Source organism: Lepidochelys kempii, chromosome 9, assembly GCF_965140285.1.
Source record: "Lepidochelys kempii isolate rLepKem1 chromosome 9, rLepKem1.hap1, whole genome shotgun sequence".
Lineage (NCBI taxonomy): Eukaryota > Metazoa > Chordata > Testudines > Cheloniidae > Lepidochelys > Lepidochelys kempii.
In genome coordinates this window covers 102818840-102834746 of record NC_136388.1, presented here as the reverse complement: position 1 = coordinate 102834746, position 15907 = coordinate 102818840, and the positions used below count along the sequence as shown (strand labels likewise).

The following is a 15907-nucleotide window of genomic DNA, read 5'->3' as shown; positions in this document are numbered from 1 at the left end:
CAGCAAGGAACATCCTTCCATCTAGACATTTTGGGGCTCCTGGTGCCAGCTGGAAATGTTTTTGGAGGGCCAAACACCCCAATGTGCCTCCCCTCTGCCCCTCAATCACATTTACTGCACCTGAAGAGCAGAAGGAAGCAGCTGTTGGACTCTGGGGAGGGTTCTGACCTGAGCATTTGGACAGTAATCTGCTGCAGCATGTGGTGAGAAGCTTTGCTTGACTCTGCTGTAGTTTGTTAAACGAGGCACCACCAAACGGCTTCTCTTTAGTTTCTTCTAACCATTTCTGACTTTTATGCCTTGTTACTTGTACTCACTTCAAATCTCTCTCCTTGTAGTTAATAAACATGTTTGGCTATTTTATCTAAGCCAGTGTGTTTAAGTGAAGTGTCTGAAGAACTATCTAAGGTAATAGACTGACCTATTATTCCTTTAAAGGAATATTGGACCTAATATATTTGCACCGTCTGGGCCAGGGCTGGGCATACAGAATGTACATTTCTGGGGGAAGATCCAGGACTGGGGGTGTGCTGGGGTCACCTCGCAGTGTAACCAAGACTGGTGAGAGCCAGGGTGTGGCTGGCTGGGTGCAGTTTCACACCGACACTCAGGGGGTGCCCTGCATGCTGGAGGCTATTCGTGAGTGGCCCAAGTGGGAGCTGCTACAGCAAGGCACCCAAGGTTGCAGGGCAGGGGTGACACAGCCCCCAACTAGTCTGGATTGTGCCCTGGTATGTCACAGAGCTGGGCTTTGAAGTGGTCTCTGGCCTGTGAGTGTGCCCCGTTGAGCAGGGGGCAGAGGGGTCTGGGACTTACATGTGCAGTGAGATGGGGCCTGGCCCTGGGGGAGAAAGGTGTCCTGCTGTGCATGCTGCTGGAGAGGCATCCCATGCTGTCCAAGGATGCTCACAGGCTGCTCACAGACCCTGGGCGCTCTGCACGCCTTCTGTCAGCATTATGGGGCTGGACAGGTCCGAGCAGCCCCTGGATACCACACTGGCCTGCAGGACACAGGGGAAGGGCCTGGCTGCCGTGGGATGCCCGGAAGGCTTGGCAGCTGTCGGGGGGGGGGGGGGGGGATGCAGCTCCCTGTTCAGTGTGTGCTTGGCCCAGCCCCAAGCAGGACAGGAAGGAGCTGGCCCAGCGGGCTGACCTGGCGAGGTTTGGGGGGGCCTGCAGTCCCGCTGCCCCAGAGATCCTGAGCCCTCACCAAACCCCCGGTGACAGAGAGAGAGAGAGTCAGCTCCTGAGATACAGCTTTAATGGCCTACACCTCTGGTACTCCAACTGCCAGGCCCCATCTGGTGTTCTCTGCCGCAGGAAACTGACCCTCGCTCGGACCCACTGGCTGGGCCCCGCAGTGGGGGTGGCTCCTTTCCCTCTGGGAGACAGGGCCTCTGTTGGGGGCACCAGTACGGCTTGGGGGGCATCACACAATGAATTAAGGCAAATTCTGAGAGCTCTGCAGCTACCCCAGCCCTTCTAATGGGTTTCAGGGTGTGAAAAGGACTTGGCTTGTGTGTGGCTGGGGGCCCATTGCAGTGGGGGGTGAAGGGCTTGGCACGACACCGTGCGCAAGTTGGCAGTGTCCTAGGGCCAGAGCTCAGGCAGTTGTGAGTGTACCAACAGGCTCCGTTCAATGCTCTTCATCTCCCGCCAGAGCCTGTCCCCCATGGCTCCCGGTGGAGGGCTGAGGGGTAGGGGCCTTGTGTGCCAGGGCCCCACCCAATGGAGCTGGCGCCTCTAGCAGGCAGAGCAGCGATCGCTCTTCTCCTGCAGCCCCGGATTGCGACGCAGCATGTCCTTGAGGGAGCTGTCCTGCTCCGTCAGCAGCTGGTTGATCTCATTCTGCTTGTACTCGGGGGAGAGCTTGTGGCCATATAAGGAGCTCTTCCCTGATGGGGGGTTGGAGTCCTGCTGGGCCCGGCGGGCACAGGCCCGCACCACCAGGTACACCAGCTCGGCCATGTTGAGGATGATGCAGATGCCTGAGGTGGCCAGCATGAAGACAGTGAAGATGGTCTTCTCGGTGGGCCGGGAGATGAAGCAGTCGACGGTGTTGGGGCATGGGTAGGCCTCACACTTGACCAGCCGGATCATCTGGTAGCCAGGGTAGATCATGTAGAAGATGTACATGAAGACAGCCTCGAAGAGGAGTCGGAATATCACGCTGCAGGTGTACGTCCACCACAGGGAGCCTGAGATGCGCATCTTGTGCTTCTTCACCTCCTCGAGGTGCTTGGTGTCGCCATGCCCTGTCAGCACCAGCAGCTTCTTCTCCTGGTGCTGCTGGTAGGCCACGTGCATGGCCACTAGCAGGGCAGGTGTGGTGACTAGGATCAGCTGCAAGGCCCACAGCCGCACGTGGGAGATGGGGAAGAAGTGGTCGTAGCAGACGCTGTTGCAGCCTGGCTGCTGCGTGTTGCAAGTGAAGGCAGTTTTCTCATCCCCCCAGACACTCTCAGCTGCCACCACCAGCACCATGATCCTGAAGATGAAGATGACAGAAAGCCAGATGCGCCCAATGGCAGTGGAATGGCGGTTCACGCCACTCAGCACTGTGTAGAGGCCTGCCCAATTCATCGTGCCTCACGCCTGCAAGAGACAGCAGCAGGAGGTCAAGTTAGCAGCCCAGAGACCCTAGGGATGGGCCCTGTGGGCTGAGAGGAATGGAGACCAGAGGCCAAAAGCAGTCGAGGCTCCAGGGGCAGCATTCACCATGCTTCTTACTTAGCCCTTTCCTCTGTTGACGCGAGTGTCCACAAGGCCTGGCCAGTGGTAGCTGGGGAGCCGACCACTCTGTACGTTAGGCCTGAGTGTCTGCAGGTGGGCACCCAAATTGAGTCACCACTAGCGACACTCTTGGTCTGAGTTTCTAGCCCTCGTGCTTGTAAAGGAAGCCTGGAGAATGTTGACCACTGAAACAAACACCATGCTCTCTGCCAGAGTCTGCAGGCAGTCTGAAACGAGCACAGGGAGGTGGGAGCTAATCCTGACACCTCAGTGAAGTGTTGACTCTGAAACCTAACGTAACGCCGACAGACCCTGGTTGTCAACGGGCAGGATCAAGCCTGGAGCCTCTGGAGCTTAGTGCATGAGCGTCTACAGCATGAGCTCAAAGACAACTGGCTCTTAGCTAAGGCTGTAGTGCAGACTCATTTTTTCTCTCTCTCTCAAAGTGCCGCTAAATGGGACAGAAACCACCCCCAGGAGGTGTGTGGGTTACACTCACAATGTGCTTTTCATTCTCGACATAGTTCACCCTCATTGCTGATCATTTCACAGGAGAATCCAACTAATACGCTCATCCCCTCCCTCCTCCTGGGGCTCCCTAGCTCCAAACCCCCTGCCCTTGCCCCAGTTGTCTGACCCTCCAGCTTTGCCCTGTGATTTCAGCCCCCCGGCTGCAGCACGGTGAAGCTGAGGAGGTAGGAGCAGCTTAGAATACATTGAATCTCATGTAGCGATTGAGGCCTGGGGAAGGTGTACTGATTGGATTGCTCATTTGCATATTAATTGCAGCAGTGCCCCCCTCCGCCCTGCAGGGCACTCTGGGTTGGGATTTAGGGCCTGCTGGCTGGAGGACGAGGGTGGGCCCTGACCTATGGGGCGGCTGTTCCCCCTCAGGAGTGGTGAGGGAGTGCAGCTTTCCCTGGCATGCGCCCTGGTTGCTGCTGTCCCCCAGCATGGGGGAGGCACAGTCAGGGACTCTGCTCTCCACCCGCAGCCTGGCCCTGCAGGAGCAGAGAGCTCAGGGCACAGCGCCCTGCTGCCTGCCCCCTTCTCCAGACTCTAGCCCGAGCCCTGGGAGAGCCAAGACCAGGAGAACGTGGCACAAACCATCAGAACAGAATGGCACCAGGACCCCTACGACTCCTCCCTGCCCCCTGCCAGAGCACTGGGAGCAGCCGCTGTGTGCCCAGCGGACGAGTGTCCAATCCATCCCCCTGCTGGGGCTACCAGCCCCGGACGGACCCAGAAACATGACTTGCAGCCATCGCCTGCCTCTGCCCGTCGGCTCCGCCTGTGCCACTGGCTCCCGTGCAGAGCTCTGCAGAGGGCCAAGAGCAGGAGACGGACCGGGGCCCTGTAGCGGCCATGTTACCTTGTGGTGAGGAGTGTCCTTTCTGAGCAGCCCAGAAGGGTCCCCGCTAAGCTCTCATGTCTCCAGGCAGGAGTGTGCGCGGCTCAGCCCCCCGCGCTGCCTGCCCTTGTCTCTATCTGCCGCTGCCCTGCACTGGGAAGTCATATGCTGCTTTATAAACTATTCACATACAATGAGGCCTTTATGGGAACAACACACTGTAGAATTCAGATCAAACGCCCTGACTTCCGCCTACCCCCTGCCAAACAAAGTGCCAGTGTCCTGCATTCCAGCCAGGCCCAGCCCCGTGCCCGCTCCCACCTTGCCCATGAGAACGAGTCCGGGTCCCTGCCCTCCTGGCATGCCGTCTGTGGCCAGGGACCCCACTGGGGTGCTCTCTCCACTGCCCCCTAACGGGCTCTGGGGACCACGGCCAGAGCCTCACACTGCCACAGGGAGACGCCAGCTCACGGCCCATCTGCAGAGGTGATTGTCCCCGGGGCGCAGAGAACAAGCCGGGCTCTCGCTGACGGGACGGCTCGCCAGGGCCCCGGGGCCTAGAGAACAAGCCGGGCTCTCGCTGATGGGACGGCTCCCCAGGGCCCAGGGCCCCAGAGAACAAGCTGGGCTCTCGCTGACGGGATGGCTCGCCGGGGCCCAGGGCCCCAGAGAACAAGCCGGGCTCTCACTGACGGGACGGCTCGCCAGGGCCCAGAGAACAAGCCGGGCTCTCGCTGACAGGACGGCTCGCCAGGGCCCCGGGGCCTAGAGAACAAGCCGGGCTCTCGCTGATGGGATGGCTCCCCAGGGCCCAGGGCCCCAGAGAACAAGCCGGGCTCTCGCTGACGGAACGGCTCGCCAGGGCCCCAGGGCCTAGAGAACAAGCCGGGCTCTCGCTGACGGGACAGCTCGCCAGGGCCCTGGGGCCCAGTGAAGAAGCCGGGCTCTCACTGATGGGACGGCTCCCCGGGGCCCAGAGAACAAGCCGAGCTCTCGCTGACGGGACGGCTTGCCAGGGCCCCAGGGCCTAGAGAACAAGCCGGGCTCTCGCTGACGGGACGGCTTGCCAGGGCCCCGGGGCCTAGAGAACAAGCCGGGCTCTCGCTGACGGGACGGCTCGCCAGAGCCCCGGGGCCCAGAGAACAAGCCGAGCTCTCGCTGACGGGACGGCTCGCCAGGGCCCCGGGGCCTAGAGAACAAGCCGGGCTCTCGCTGACGGGACGGCTCCCCGGGGCCCAGGGAACAAGCCGGGCTCTCGCTGACGGGACGGCTCCCCGGGGCCCAGGGAACAATCCGGGCTCTCGCTGACGGGACGGCTCGCCAGGGCCCCGGGGCCTAGAGAACAAGCCGGGCTCTCGCTGATGGGACGGCTCCCCAGGGCCCAGGGCCCCAGAGAACAAGCCGGGCTCTCGCTGACGGGACGGCTCGCCAGGGCCCCGGGGCCTAGAGAACAAGCCGGGCTCTCGCTGATGGGACAGCTCGCCAGGGCCCTGGGGCCCAGTGAAGAAGCCGGGCTCTCACTGATGGGACGGCTCCCCGGGGCCCAGGGAACAAGCCGGGCTCTCGCTGACGGGACGGCTCCCCGGGGCCCAGGGAACAATCCGGGCTCTCACTGACGGGACGGCTCCCCGGGGCCCAGGGAACAATCCGGGCTCTCACTGACGGGACGGCTCGCTGTGGCCCCAGAGCTCCCTGGTGGCTGAAGCACACGATGCAGCGAGCAATGTTCAGGGGCCTGTCTCGGGAGCTCTGGTGCACAGCTGCTGCCAGGAGGTGGGTCAGAGGGCTGACTAGGGGTGAGGCAGGCCAGCCCCTCACCACGGTGCAGAGCTGGTATCAGTCACTGTGGTGGCTTCTGACAAACATCTAGCAACTGGCAGCTCCTTCTTGGAACGAGAACACTGTGTCAGAGCCCAGTGTCCCGGCCGGGCATGCAGGAGCCTCCATTCTTGGGACCACCCAAGGCCTTGCATTGTCATGCCCTCTGCTGCACCGCGGGCCATAAGAGGCCAAGAACCGCCAGCCCGCTGTGCCGCGAGAGATGAGCGTCTGCCACGCCGGGGGAGACATCACAGCTTTGCCAGACAGCTCTGCAGGCAGGGGAGAGCAGCCTCTCTTGTGTCCCTCTTGCTGGGTACTGCCATTCCTGCACGTGCACCCCTCTCCAGCAGGGAGCGGGGCCCAGGGAGAGTCAGTGACTTCCCGGGTCACACAGCTGGCCGGGGCAGAGCTGGGAAATGATGTGCTGGGTCCCAGCCCGGTGCCCTAGCCACGAGCCCAATATTGACACATGGAAAGCCTGGCCCCTGCTGCAGGTCGGACTCCATGAGCATTGGGGCATATCCCTTTCAATAATTTGTGAGCGTCCCAGTGGCCTTCGCTGCACTGTGTGTTTGAGAAGCCCCCAGCCCCTCTGGAGTGGCAGTGGGTGTGGGGCTAGGCCCGGCACGGCATGCGGGAAGGGGTCTGAGTAATGGGACCCCTCTGCACCTGTGTGGGTCCTTGCTGCTTGGTTGTGTGAAGAGCAAAAATGGCATTCAGAATCTGCTGACACCAGGGCCAGCCAAGCCAGCGGAGCGCGGCTCCTTGCTCGCGCCCCGGCACCCCTACAGGCTCCTGGGCCGCTCTCTAGAGAGGAGCTCCGGGCTCTGACAAGAGCCCCAAGCACCTGGGACGGGAGACAGGGCAGGGTTCATGGTGCCAGAGCAGAGCCGGCAGCAGGGCTAGTGCAGCCATGGGACGCGTGCTCAGGAGGAAGGTCTTGTGGGAGCCTCAAGCGCTGGAGCTCTGGAGGGCAGGGAGCTGCCCATTGCACCCAGGGGAGCAGGGGGCCCCACGGGGTGAGACAGGGCTCCAACGAGGGAGGGGATGCTCTCTGCTGCCGTCTGCTGGGGAGCTGACTGGGGGACAGGCCTCATTCGCATTTCAGTGCTACGGCATTTGGGGCTGTTTTGGTTAAAATACAGTTAAATTTTGAGTTTGTGGGCAATAAAAGACTCTTGACTCTCTTGGGAAAGGGCGGACAGGAGAACCGCCCCGGCGGCGCTGGGTCGCTCTGGCCCGGCTGGGAAATGGAGTGGGGTTATTTGCTGGCAAAGGCCGGGTGTCTCTTACCGGTGACTCCAGCTGGCCTAGCCTGGGCTGACGGCTGGTGCAGAGCTCAGGGGAGTTGCATGGCCTGAGACCAGCCACAAGAGCTCATCATGAGCCAGGTGCAGCGGCCGGGGAAGGCCTGAGCTTGGGCTGCTGGGCAGGCCCTGGGGCGGGAGGGTTTGACCTAAAGTCCCTATAAGCTGGGCGGCCGCGCAGCTGCCTATTAAGCCCCGCACAGGGCTGTGGCGGGGAGAGATGCCTCTCCCCAGCATGGACCTGCCGCAGCCAGGGAGAAGTCTCTCCCCCCTGACCCCGAGCTGCTGCAGCGAGAGAGGGCTGGGGGGAGTCCTCTCTCCCCACTGCAGCCCTGGGGCAGCCTGCACCCCCAAACCTCTCATCCTCAGCCCCACCCCAGAGCCCACACCCCAACTTCTGTCCCAGCCCTGAGCCCCCTCCCACACCCCAAACCCCTCATCCCCGGCCCCACCCCAGAGCCCACACCCCCCCCGCACCCCAACCCTCTGCTCCAGCCCTAAGCCCCCTCCCACACTCTGAACCCCTCGGCCCCACCCCTGCCACATGAATTTTGTTATGTGCCCCAATATGAAGGTAATGTGTCACACATCGCCTCCATATTGATGCGCATAACAAAATTCATTCTGCACATGGACATACAAAATTAGAGGGAACACTGGGTCTGACTGAAGGGGTGTAAGTGAATTATTACTTGCAGGTTGGCCCACGTTTATTGTGTTGTCTCCCCTCCCCCCAAGGGTTGGTTTTGAACCCCTGGGCACAGGGCTTGTGAGACGGAAGCTATTGCCTATCAGAGGCGCCCTGGGCGGCGTATATAGGTTCCCAAGTTTCTGAATGGGGGCTTGAGCTGAGGTTGAGCCTTTAGGAACCCCTAAAAAACTGAACCCAGCCTGTCTTGCTGCCGACTCCCCCCTGCCCTCAACAGAAGTGTTAAAATTGTTTGTATTGTCGTCATGGGCCCGGCTGTGCCAGGTGCTGCACAAACTTAGACCATACGAGCCGTGCGCTGCAGAGCCTGGAAAAGGGAGGGACTTGACAACACTTTTAAGGTGGCCATAAATTATGAGCTAGCAGTGAGGAGGAAGGAGGGCTGAGACGTCCGTCCGTAAGAGGAGCTCTGCCTGCGGAACAGACAGCACCAGGGAAGGAGGTCTGGAGAGCTGCAGGGACATTCCTACCACACACACATGGTGACAGCATCAGGGAAGGCGAGGCAGGCAGAGGAGTCTGGGGAGATGGGCTGGGAGATGGAGGTGGACCGAGGAGCCTTGGAGGGGGTAAATGGGCTGCGGGGAGTAGGCGGGGAGCAGGGACAGTGATACCAGTGGGCGGGGCAGGCTAGACAGGGCCAGGGCTGGGCGATAACAGCAGTGGGGTGGGACTGGTGTTGCAATTCAGGCGTTACTAACTAGATATGTCTGAGCAGGGGCAGGGCAGGGGCTGTGACGCGCCCGTCTGGGCGCTGTTTCAGGGCTCAGCATTCAGGTCTCCCTGCTCCTAAGAGAGGCTGGAGCAGCCCAGTCGAAAGGCAGCAGAGAAGCCGGCTGGGGGTTTGTGGGGACTGTACGCACTGTTTGTGGGGACTGTACGGGGGTTTGTACGCACTGCGGGGTAGATCTGGGAATGCAGCCGTGGAGGGCAGCATGAAGAGTAGGGCTGCAGGCCAGCCATGACCCAGTTCCAGCACGCCCAGGCTCTGTGGGGCAGTGTTGGCATTGGTCCCATGGCAGGGGCTCTGGGATAGAGGTCCCGACACAGCATTGCTTAGACGACCCTTGCTAGGGGCGCCCACATGCAGAGCCCAGAGGCAGCTTGCTGAGGTTGCAGGAGTCGGCTTTGAGGGGGTGCAAGGAGCAGTCAGACCGGGCCAGCACTCCATGGCGGTAGGTCCCTGGGAGCTTCCCCAGGCACCAGCATGGCCACAGCAGAATGCTGGCACCGCGTTCCCTGAGAGGGTTACCAGGCTGCTGCCACCGCACGATGGTCCTGGCCACAGCAGGCCTGGCTTCGGCCAGAGGAGGCCCCAGTGAGAAGTCTTTTCCGAGCCAGCCTGAGAGGTTTGAACACACTTGAACCCTGACTGCCGCAGGCCAATGGCCCATCTCAGCCCATCTCCTGCCTCCGGCAGACGTAATCCCCATGTGCCCATGGCATAGCGTCCACCAGGCCAGAGACGAGTCACAGGGTGAGCTGGTCCTTCCGGGGATGCCAGATGCAGCCCAGCACCCCATGGGGTCAGGGGACAAAGAGCCCACTCAGGCATGTGGGAGACAGAAGTGGACAGGCAGCCAGTGGGTTGGTGAGGGGGAGCTCGGCAGAGACTTGCAGGCTGAGATGCCCCAGCAGAGCCACAATGCCGGGGGGCTGAGGGAAAGCCCCTGAGGCAAAGGCAGCCCCAGAAAGGACTGGGCTCACCCTTCCCAGGCCTGCGGCCCAGAGGGGAGAAGGAAAGTGGCAGAGTTTGCCACAAAGTGAGCAGGGAGGGCTGCCAGGGGAAGGAGCTCAGCTGCGCAGGGAGGGGCCCTGGGAAGGAGAAGAGGGCAGGCAGCTCTAAACAGAGAGTTCCCAGGCTGGGGAGCCCACCAAAGTGGGTTGTTGTGGGGCCCCCACACAGCCCAGGAAGGAGGCTGCCCCAGGAGGCTTAGGAGGGGTGAGTCCAGAGGATGGGCTGAAAAGGAGATGAAGAGAAGCGAGACCCTTGGGAAGCCAGGCTGTGTCTAGCTTACAGCGAGACAGGAAACTGGCTTGGTTTGGACTTTGATACCCCGTCAGGGAGGGGCGGGGGGCTGGAGGGCCAAGCCACCAAGAATTGGGGGTGGGGAGAGGGGAGCAGCTCGGGTACTTGCAGCGCCATTCTGTTCCACAGGGGGGTGGGCCCTGCTAGGTGGCTGGCGTCCTGACGAAGGTGCAGTGTGGGTTGTGTAACGAGCGTTCTTCTCCCCCGCCGAGATGGCTGTGCTCTTCGGAAGCCTCCTTCGGGCAGCACTGGTTTTCCCAGGCTGTCCCATAATGCAGGTTACATCTCTGGCACCCGACAATCTGGGTGTCGCTTGACAAGCCAAGGCCCCTCCTGTAGATTTCACAGGGGCAGGACAATCCTGGTGCTCAAAGTTGTCCACCCTTGTTCTGTAGCTACTAACTGCCCTGTTTCCGGAGCGTTCTGTTTATGGGAGAAGGATCTGGTGTCTCAAGACTGGGATTTTGCAGAGCATGAACAGTCCTCTTCAAGAGTCTCCTGAAAAAATGATGGGCTATAAGTAACCACCTTCCCACCCGTGCAGTGAAATCAAACTGGGTCCAGTCCATGTTCAAAGTTGCTCTGTTTTAAAATCTCCCCTTTCCTTAAACAGGCATAAGGTACAAGGCCCTGCCTGGATGCTCTACATTCAGTGTAAATCTGGCTTGTATCAACGTAGCTTAGCTCACTTCCCCACTGACACAAGCCAGGCTTCAGTTGAATTCAGAGAGTCCACACAGGGTCAGTTCCCTTCAAGCTGTTTACAAGCCCTTCTAGTTGCACAGGTGTGACGCTGTACAGGGGCTGCGGCAGGTGTCCTTTTCTCGGCTTGAGTCATGGGAGCTCTAAGGCTAGGCCGGTTTGTGTCCCTCTTCACAGCGAGTGCGCCCGGGTTCCATTGCCGTGGGCGGAGCTGGCCCAGGCTGTGGGGCGCTCTCAGGGAGGAAGCTATGGCAGCAGCGGGTGCTTTTCAGGGCAGTTCGTGTCGCATGAGGGGATGTTTGTGATCATGCAGAAAACGTAGCCCGGTGGCTAGCTGCAGAGGGGTGGTGAATGGCTGAATAGGAGTCGGGCCCTGATGGGGGTCAGAGTTAAAGCTGTTTTTTGATAAATCTGAGCTGCAGACAAACCACAGTATTATAATAAACCCAGGAAATGCCCACTGGGCCCAGCTAAAGGAAAGGGAAAGGACCTCATCCCTAAAGCAGCAAAGAACTTGGATCTCTTGAGCAGCTGTAAACCTGTCTGCTGGTCACCTTAGGGTCCTTGGGGGCAGTGCTTCCTCTAATTTTGTATGTCCATGTGCAGAATGAATTTTGTTATGTGTACCAATATGGAGGTGACATGTGACACATGACCTTCATATGGGTGCACATAACAAAATTCATGTGGTGGGGGTGGGGCCGAGGGGTTCAGAGTGTGGGAGGGGGCTCAGGGCTGGGGCAGAGGATTGGGCCGCGGGCCCTGGGAGGGGTGGGGGATAAGGAGTTCAGGGTGCAGGAGGGGGCTCAGGGTTGGGGCAGAGGGTTGAGTCTGGGGGGTGCAGGCTCTGGAGTGGGGTCAGGGAGGAGGGGTTTGGGGTGCAGGCAGGGGGAGAGGCTCCTCTCTCCAGCTGCACAGCTCCGGTGGGCCTGGGCCAGGCTGAGGGAGGGGCTCCTCTTCCCCAGCGGCAGCAAGTCCAGGGCAGGTCTGCACTGGGGCCGGTGGGGAGGGGCACCTCTCCCCGCTGTGGCAGGTCTGTGCTGGGGGAGAGGCATCTCTCCCCGCCGCAGCCCTGAGTCCCTGTGTGGGGCTTAATAGGCAGCTGTGCAGTCACACAGCTTAGAGGGAACTGAGCTTGTGAACCCTCTGAACTCCTGTGATCCGATAAAACCACCTTTAGGTGTGAGGAGAGAAAGGCCAGGCCAGCAGCCGCTGCCCAGGCCTGTGTTCAAGGCCCTGCCTATGTAACCTGGGGCAAGTCCCCTGCCCCTCTGGACTTTAGCCCCTGTTTGTACAAGGGGGAGGGTGGCCCTGCCTGGCGCTCAGGGGTGTGTGGGGTGAGGAATGTGCCTGGACACCAGGATGCTGAGCCCATGGATGGCTGGGCTCCCAAATTCCCTGGCTTAGCAGCCCGGCTCTGAAGAGGTCTCCTTTGGTGAAGCTGCTGCTGTGTGTGGTGTGGTCCAGAGCCCCAGGCCCACCCAGGCTTTGCCTGGGCGTTTCCTGAGCACCCAGTGCTGTGGAAGCCCCGAGAGAAGCCTGGCAGGGTGGGTACAGAGCTGGGCTGGGCTCTACTCCAAGCCAGACAAGAGCCTGAGCGCTATCTCGCCAGGGCTTCCGGACCCACCCGGGGCAGTGACTAGGCCAAGTGGTTTCCAGAGGCGATGGGACTGGGAGGGCCTGCCTCGGCCTGACGAGGGGAGGCAGTGGAGGTGTTGTGCTGCTCACACCCCCTGAAACATGGGGGCGGGGAGTGTCGGGGGGGCACTCTGACTGCCAGAGTGCAGCCGAATTCTTGCTTTGGGGCTGCAATGGCCACTGAGGGACCTGGGGAGGAGTGTGAGCGCAGGGAGAGGGCTGCATTTCCCTGGTACTGTGCAGGGAAGGGGGAGGCCTTCCTCTGGCCTTGGAGAGTGGGGGGTATAGCACACCAGAGCTGGTCCAGGGGGCTGTGGGGTGCAGGGGATGTAGCATACTGGAGCTGGTCGGGGGACTCTGGTAGCCGTGGGGAGCAGGAGGTAGCACAACAGAGCTGGGTCTGGTAGCCATGGGGAGAAGGAGGTAGCACACTGGAGCTGGTCTGGGGACTCTGGTAGCCATGGGGAGCAGGGGGGCAGTGGGGTAGCACACCGGAGCTGATCCGGGGGTGTCTGGTAGCCATGGGAAGCAGGGGGGTAGCACACCGGAGCTGATCCGGGGGTGTCTGGTAGCTGTGGGGAGCAGGGGGGTAGCACACCGGAGCTGGGTCTGGTAGCTGTGGGGAGCAGGGGGGTAGCACACCGGAGCTGGGTCTGGTAGCTGTGGGGAGCAGGGGGGTAGCACACCGGAGCTGGGTCTGGTAGCATGTGATAACATGTGGCATGTGTGGAGATGAGCAAGCCCCACGCTGGAGGCAGGGACTGGCAGGAAGCCTGTGCTGGGAGTGACCCAACGGGGATCCCCCCCCGTCAGCGGCAGCCTAGCACCAGCCTCTTCCAGTGGTTGACAGTGCCTAGACCGAGGCCCTAGACCAGGTAGATGAGACACTGCCTCAGGGCCCCCCCTCACTGGGCACCGCCCTCGCTGGGCACAGCAGGTCTGCTGGGAGCAGGAGTGACCTGCTGCCTTTTGCGGAGGCACAGAGGGTTGGTGGGCTCTCAGGCTGCCTCACTGGAAATGTCCCAGCACCCAAGAAGAGACCCCCAGCTTCCAGCCCAGGTGTGGGTCTGTGCCCCACTCTTCCCCAGCCAGGGGCCACACAGGGCAGCACAGCAGCCCTGGGCAGGGGGGAAGGACCTTCGCTTGGAAAGCAACTGGAGCATGCTGGGAAATGGCCTGGGATGTCCCCCAAGACTGTCAGCGTGCACTTGGCATTGGTGGGAGGGGGATCCCTGCCCCTGGGGGGTCAGCACGCTCTGGGCATCATTCTGGGGTTGGCAGCAGGAGAAGCACAAAGGCTCAGCTGTGGCCCGTCTGCCTGAGGAGCGCGGGGTGGGTGTCAGATGTGGGAACAGCAGGCTTGGAGGCCCCTAGGAGAGAAGCAGGCTGGATCTGAGGTTTGTCTCCTCTGGCCCCAGGTTCCAGATCTGGGAAAATCCAGCAGCTGTGCCGAGGGGTCTGCACCACCCCAAGGAGCTGCTGGATATTGCTTAGAGCCCCTGAGCTGGGACGGTAGCTAGGGCTTCACAGGGCCGCTGGCTTGGGCTGCAGAGCCCTTCAGAGGTGTTTGTGAGCTAGCTGCCCATATGATAAAGGTGGCTGGAGAACAGACCTTAGCAGGGACTGCCAGAGGAGTAAATCTGCTCTCTCTCCTGCAACCAAGCTTATGCCTCCTGGCTCACGAGTCGGGCACATCCCTGGCAGGAAGCTGGATAATGTCACCCTCTGTTCCCTGCCGACCCAAACTGCTCCTCCAGCTCGTGAAGGGACGGGGGAGGAAAGAGACCCCCTTACCCAGTCCAAGGAGAGGGGAGAACTTGCCTCAGCTGGGCTGGGCTGCGAAAGGAGACCCCTCAGCTAGGGAGGTTACCCCTGGGGACCGCTGGCCTAGGGCTCTTGGGGCAGCATGGAGAACTGTGAGCCAGAGCCCTGCGCCGGGCCCCCGCTCCCAGGGGGTGGGAGTTGGGGACCAGCCTCTGGAGAAGGCTGAGGCAGCACGTGCTGTGGAGGGGGCCCCAGACTCACCGCTGGCACCGAGGAACAGGTAGGGCTCTGTGCAATTGTCCTCTTGAAAGTGCTTTGCTTCAGCAGAGCTGGGACCTTTATACTGGCCCTCCCCTGCCGCAGGAGGCCAGCCCTCAGAATCGACCAGGGAGTGGGGCTGACGCCATCCAGCCTTGCTCACTTTCCAGGTAAACAGCCTCAGGTGTGTCCAGCTGTGCCACTTGGCTGCCAGCCCTGCCCTTCTGCAGGATCCTCACCCTGGGCCCGGTAGACGGGCCCACACTCACTGACTGCCACAGCCCATCCCTGGTCAGCCATTAGCCACGTGCCTCATGCCACGGCAGCTGCACCAGAACTAACTGCTGGGCTTGGACTCCTCAGGCAGGTGAGAGCCCAGAGCTGGCAGTGCCAGGCCCACCCGCAGGGGAGCTTGGGAGGGCCTGGACTCGACTCCAGCTGGGGGCTGCAGCAGTCCGAGATTCCCTGCAGGGGCCCCCAGGCAGGGGCCCCAAGCCCGTGAGCCTCTCCTGTCTCCACATGTCAATGGCTGGTGGGGTCCCCATCACCCAGCACTCAGTGCCTCGACCCAGGCCTCCCGGCTTCCCTGGGACACTGAATTTCAACAAGTCCAACCGTGCTGTGGGCAGCTGCAAAGGCAAATACAGGCTGTAACCGATTAACTCGGACACTGGGGCCTGCGCCCAGCTCCAAGGTCTCTGCAGTGAACACAGAGCCAAAACCAGCCTATGCAATCCCTGGCGTGTGGTGACCCCTGGACCCTGGCTCCTGCTTGGCCCAGGAGGGAACAGCAAGAAACGTAGCTTCCAAATTTGGCACTAGCCTTCATCTCAGCTCGGAGGCCGGGCACCGAGCCAGGGCCCTCTGCTCCTGGGGCAGCTGGACTCTCCCCTACCCACTTCCAGCACAGCCAAGGACCCAGCTCCCAGCCTTCAGGTAACATGACTTGTGGGGGACAACCTGGTGTGGGGCAGGAGAGGGTTGGGAGGGACGAGGTGGCAGGAGAAGCTTGGGGGCTGTGGGTGTTGGTTTGAGAGTGCTGTGTGGGCATCATTGGGGGTGACTGCGTTAGAGTTGGTTTGGAAGGGCAGTTGGGTAGGACAGCTATGGGGCTGGTTAGGTGTGGCGGGTGGGGATAGTTTGAAGTGGTGTGTGGGATAGAGGATTGTGTTAGAAGGGACTGTATTAGGTAGGGTGGTTAGGGATTGGGGGGCTGTCGGTGGGTTGTTAGAACTGAGGAGTCATGTTGGGTGTGCTGTGGGGGGCAGTAGGTTGTTTAGGTTGGGAGGGCTGTCAGGGGGGTGCTGTCTGGGGGGCAGTATCAGGAGCTGTGTCTGAGGGGGTGGGGGACTGTGGGGGGTCAGGTGAGGCTGGGTGGGGAGCTGTCTGGGGGGGCTGCATCAGGGACATTGGGGGGCTGGATGTGGAGCTGTGTCTGAGGGGGCTGGGGGGTCAAGTGCGGGGGTTAGTGTTAGGAGGAGGTGGTGGGTGGGATTAGCTGGGGGGGCAGTTGTCTAGGAAGGCTGGCCCAGTGGGTAGGGCACAAGCCTGGGTGAAGTCCTAGGTTCAGTTCCCCACTGGCCCACACTCCTCCT

General features: G+C 61.3%; 1 protein-coding gene across 2 annotated transcripts; it reads right to left on the bottom strand.

The window, feature by feature from the left end:
* Positions 1–1239: 1239 nt before the first annotated feature.
* Positions 1240–14621, bottom strand: GJB1 (gap junction protein beta 1). Of its 2 annotated transcripts, none has more exons than XM_073358648.2 (2): positions 14316–14621; positions 1240–2595 (listed from the first exon to the last, which is right to left on the bottom strand). In XM_073358648.2, exon 2 carries the CDS (start codon positions 2581–2583, stop codon positions 1744–1746), a length of 840 nt encoding a protein of 279 aa, XP_073214749.1. In that variant the 5' UTR covers positions 2584–2595; positions 14316–14621; the 3' UTR covers positions 1240–1743. The 2 variants fall into 2 exon arrangements, with proteins under 2 accessions (XP_073214749.1, XP_073214751.1); XM_073358650.2 differs by lacking the exon at positions 14316–14621 and adding an exon at positions 4106–5201.
* Positions 14622–15907: the final 1286 nt, after the last annotated feature.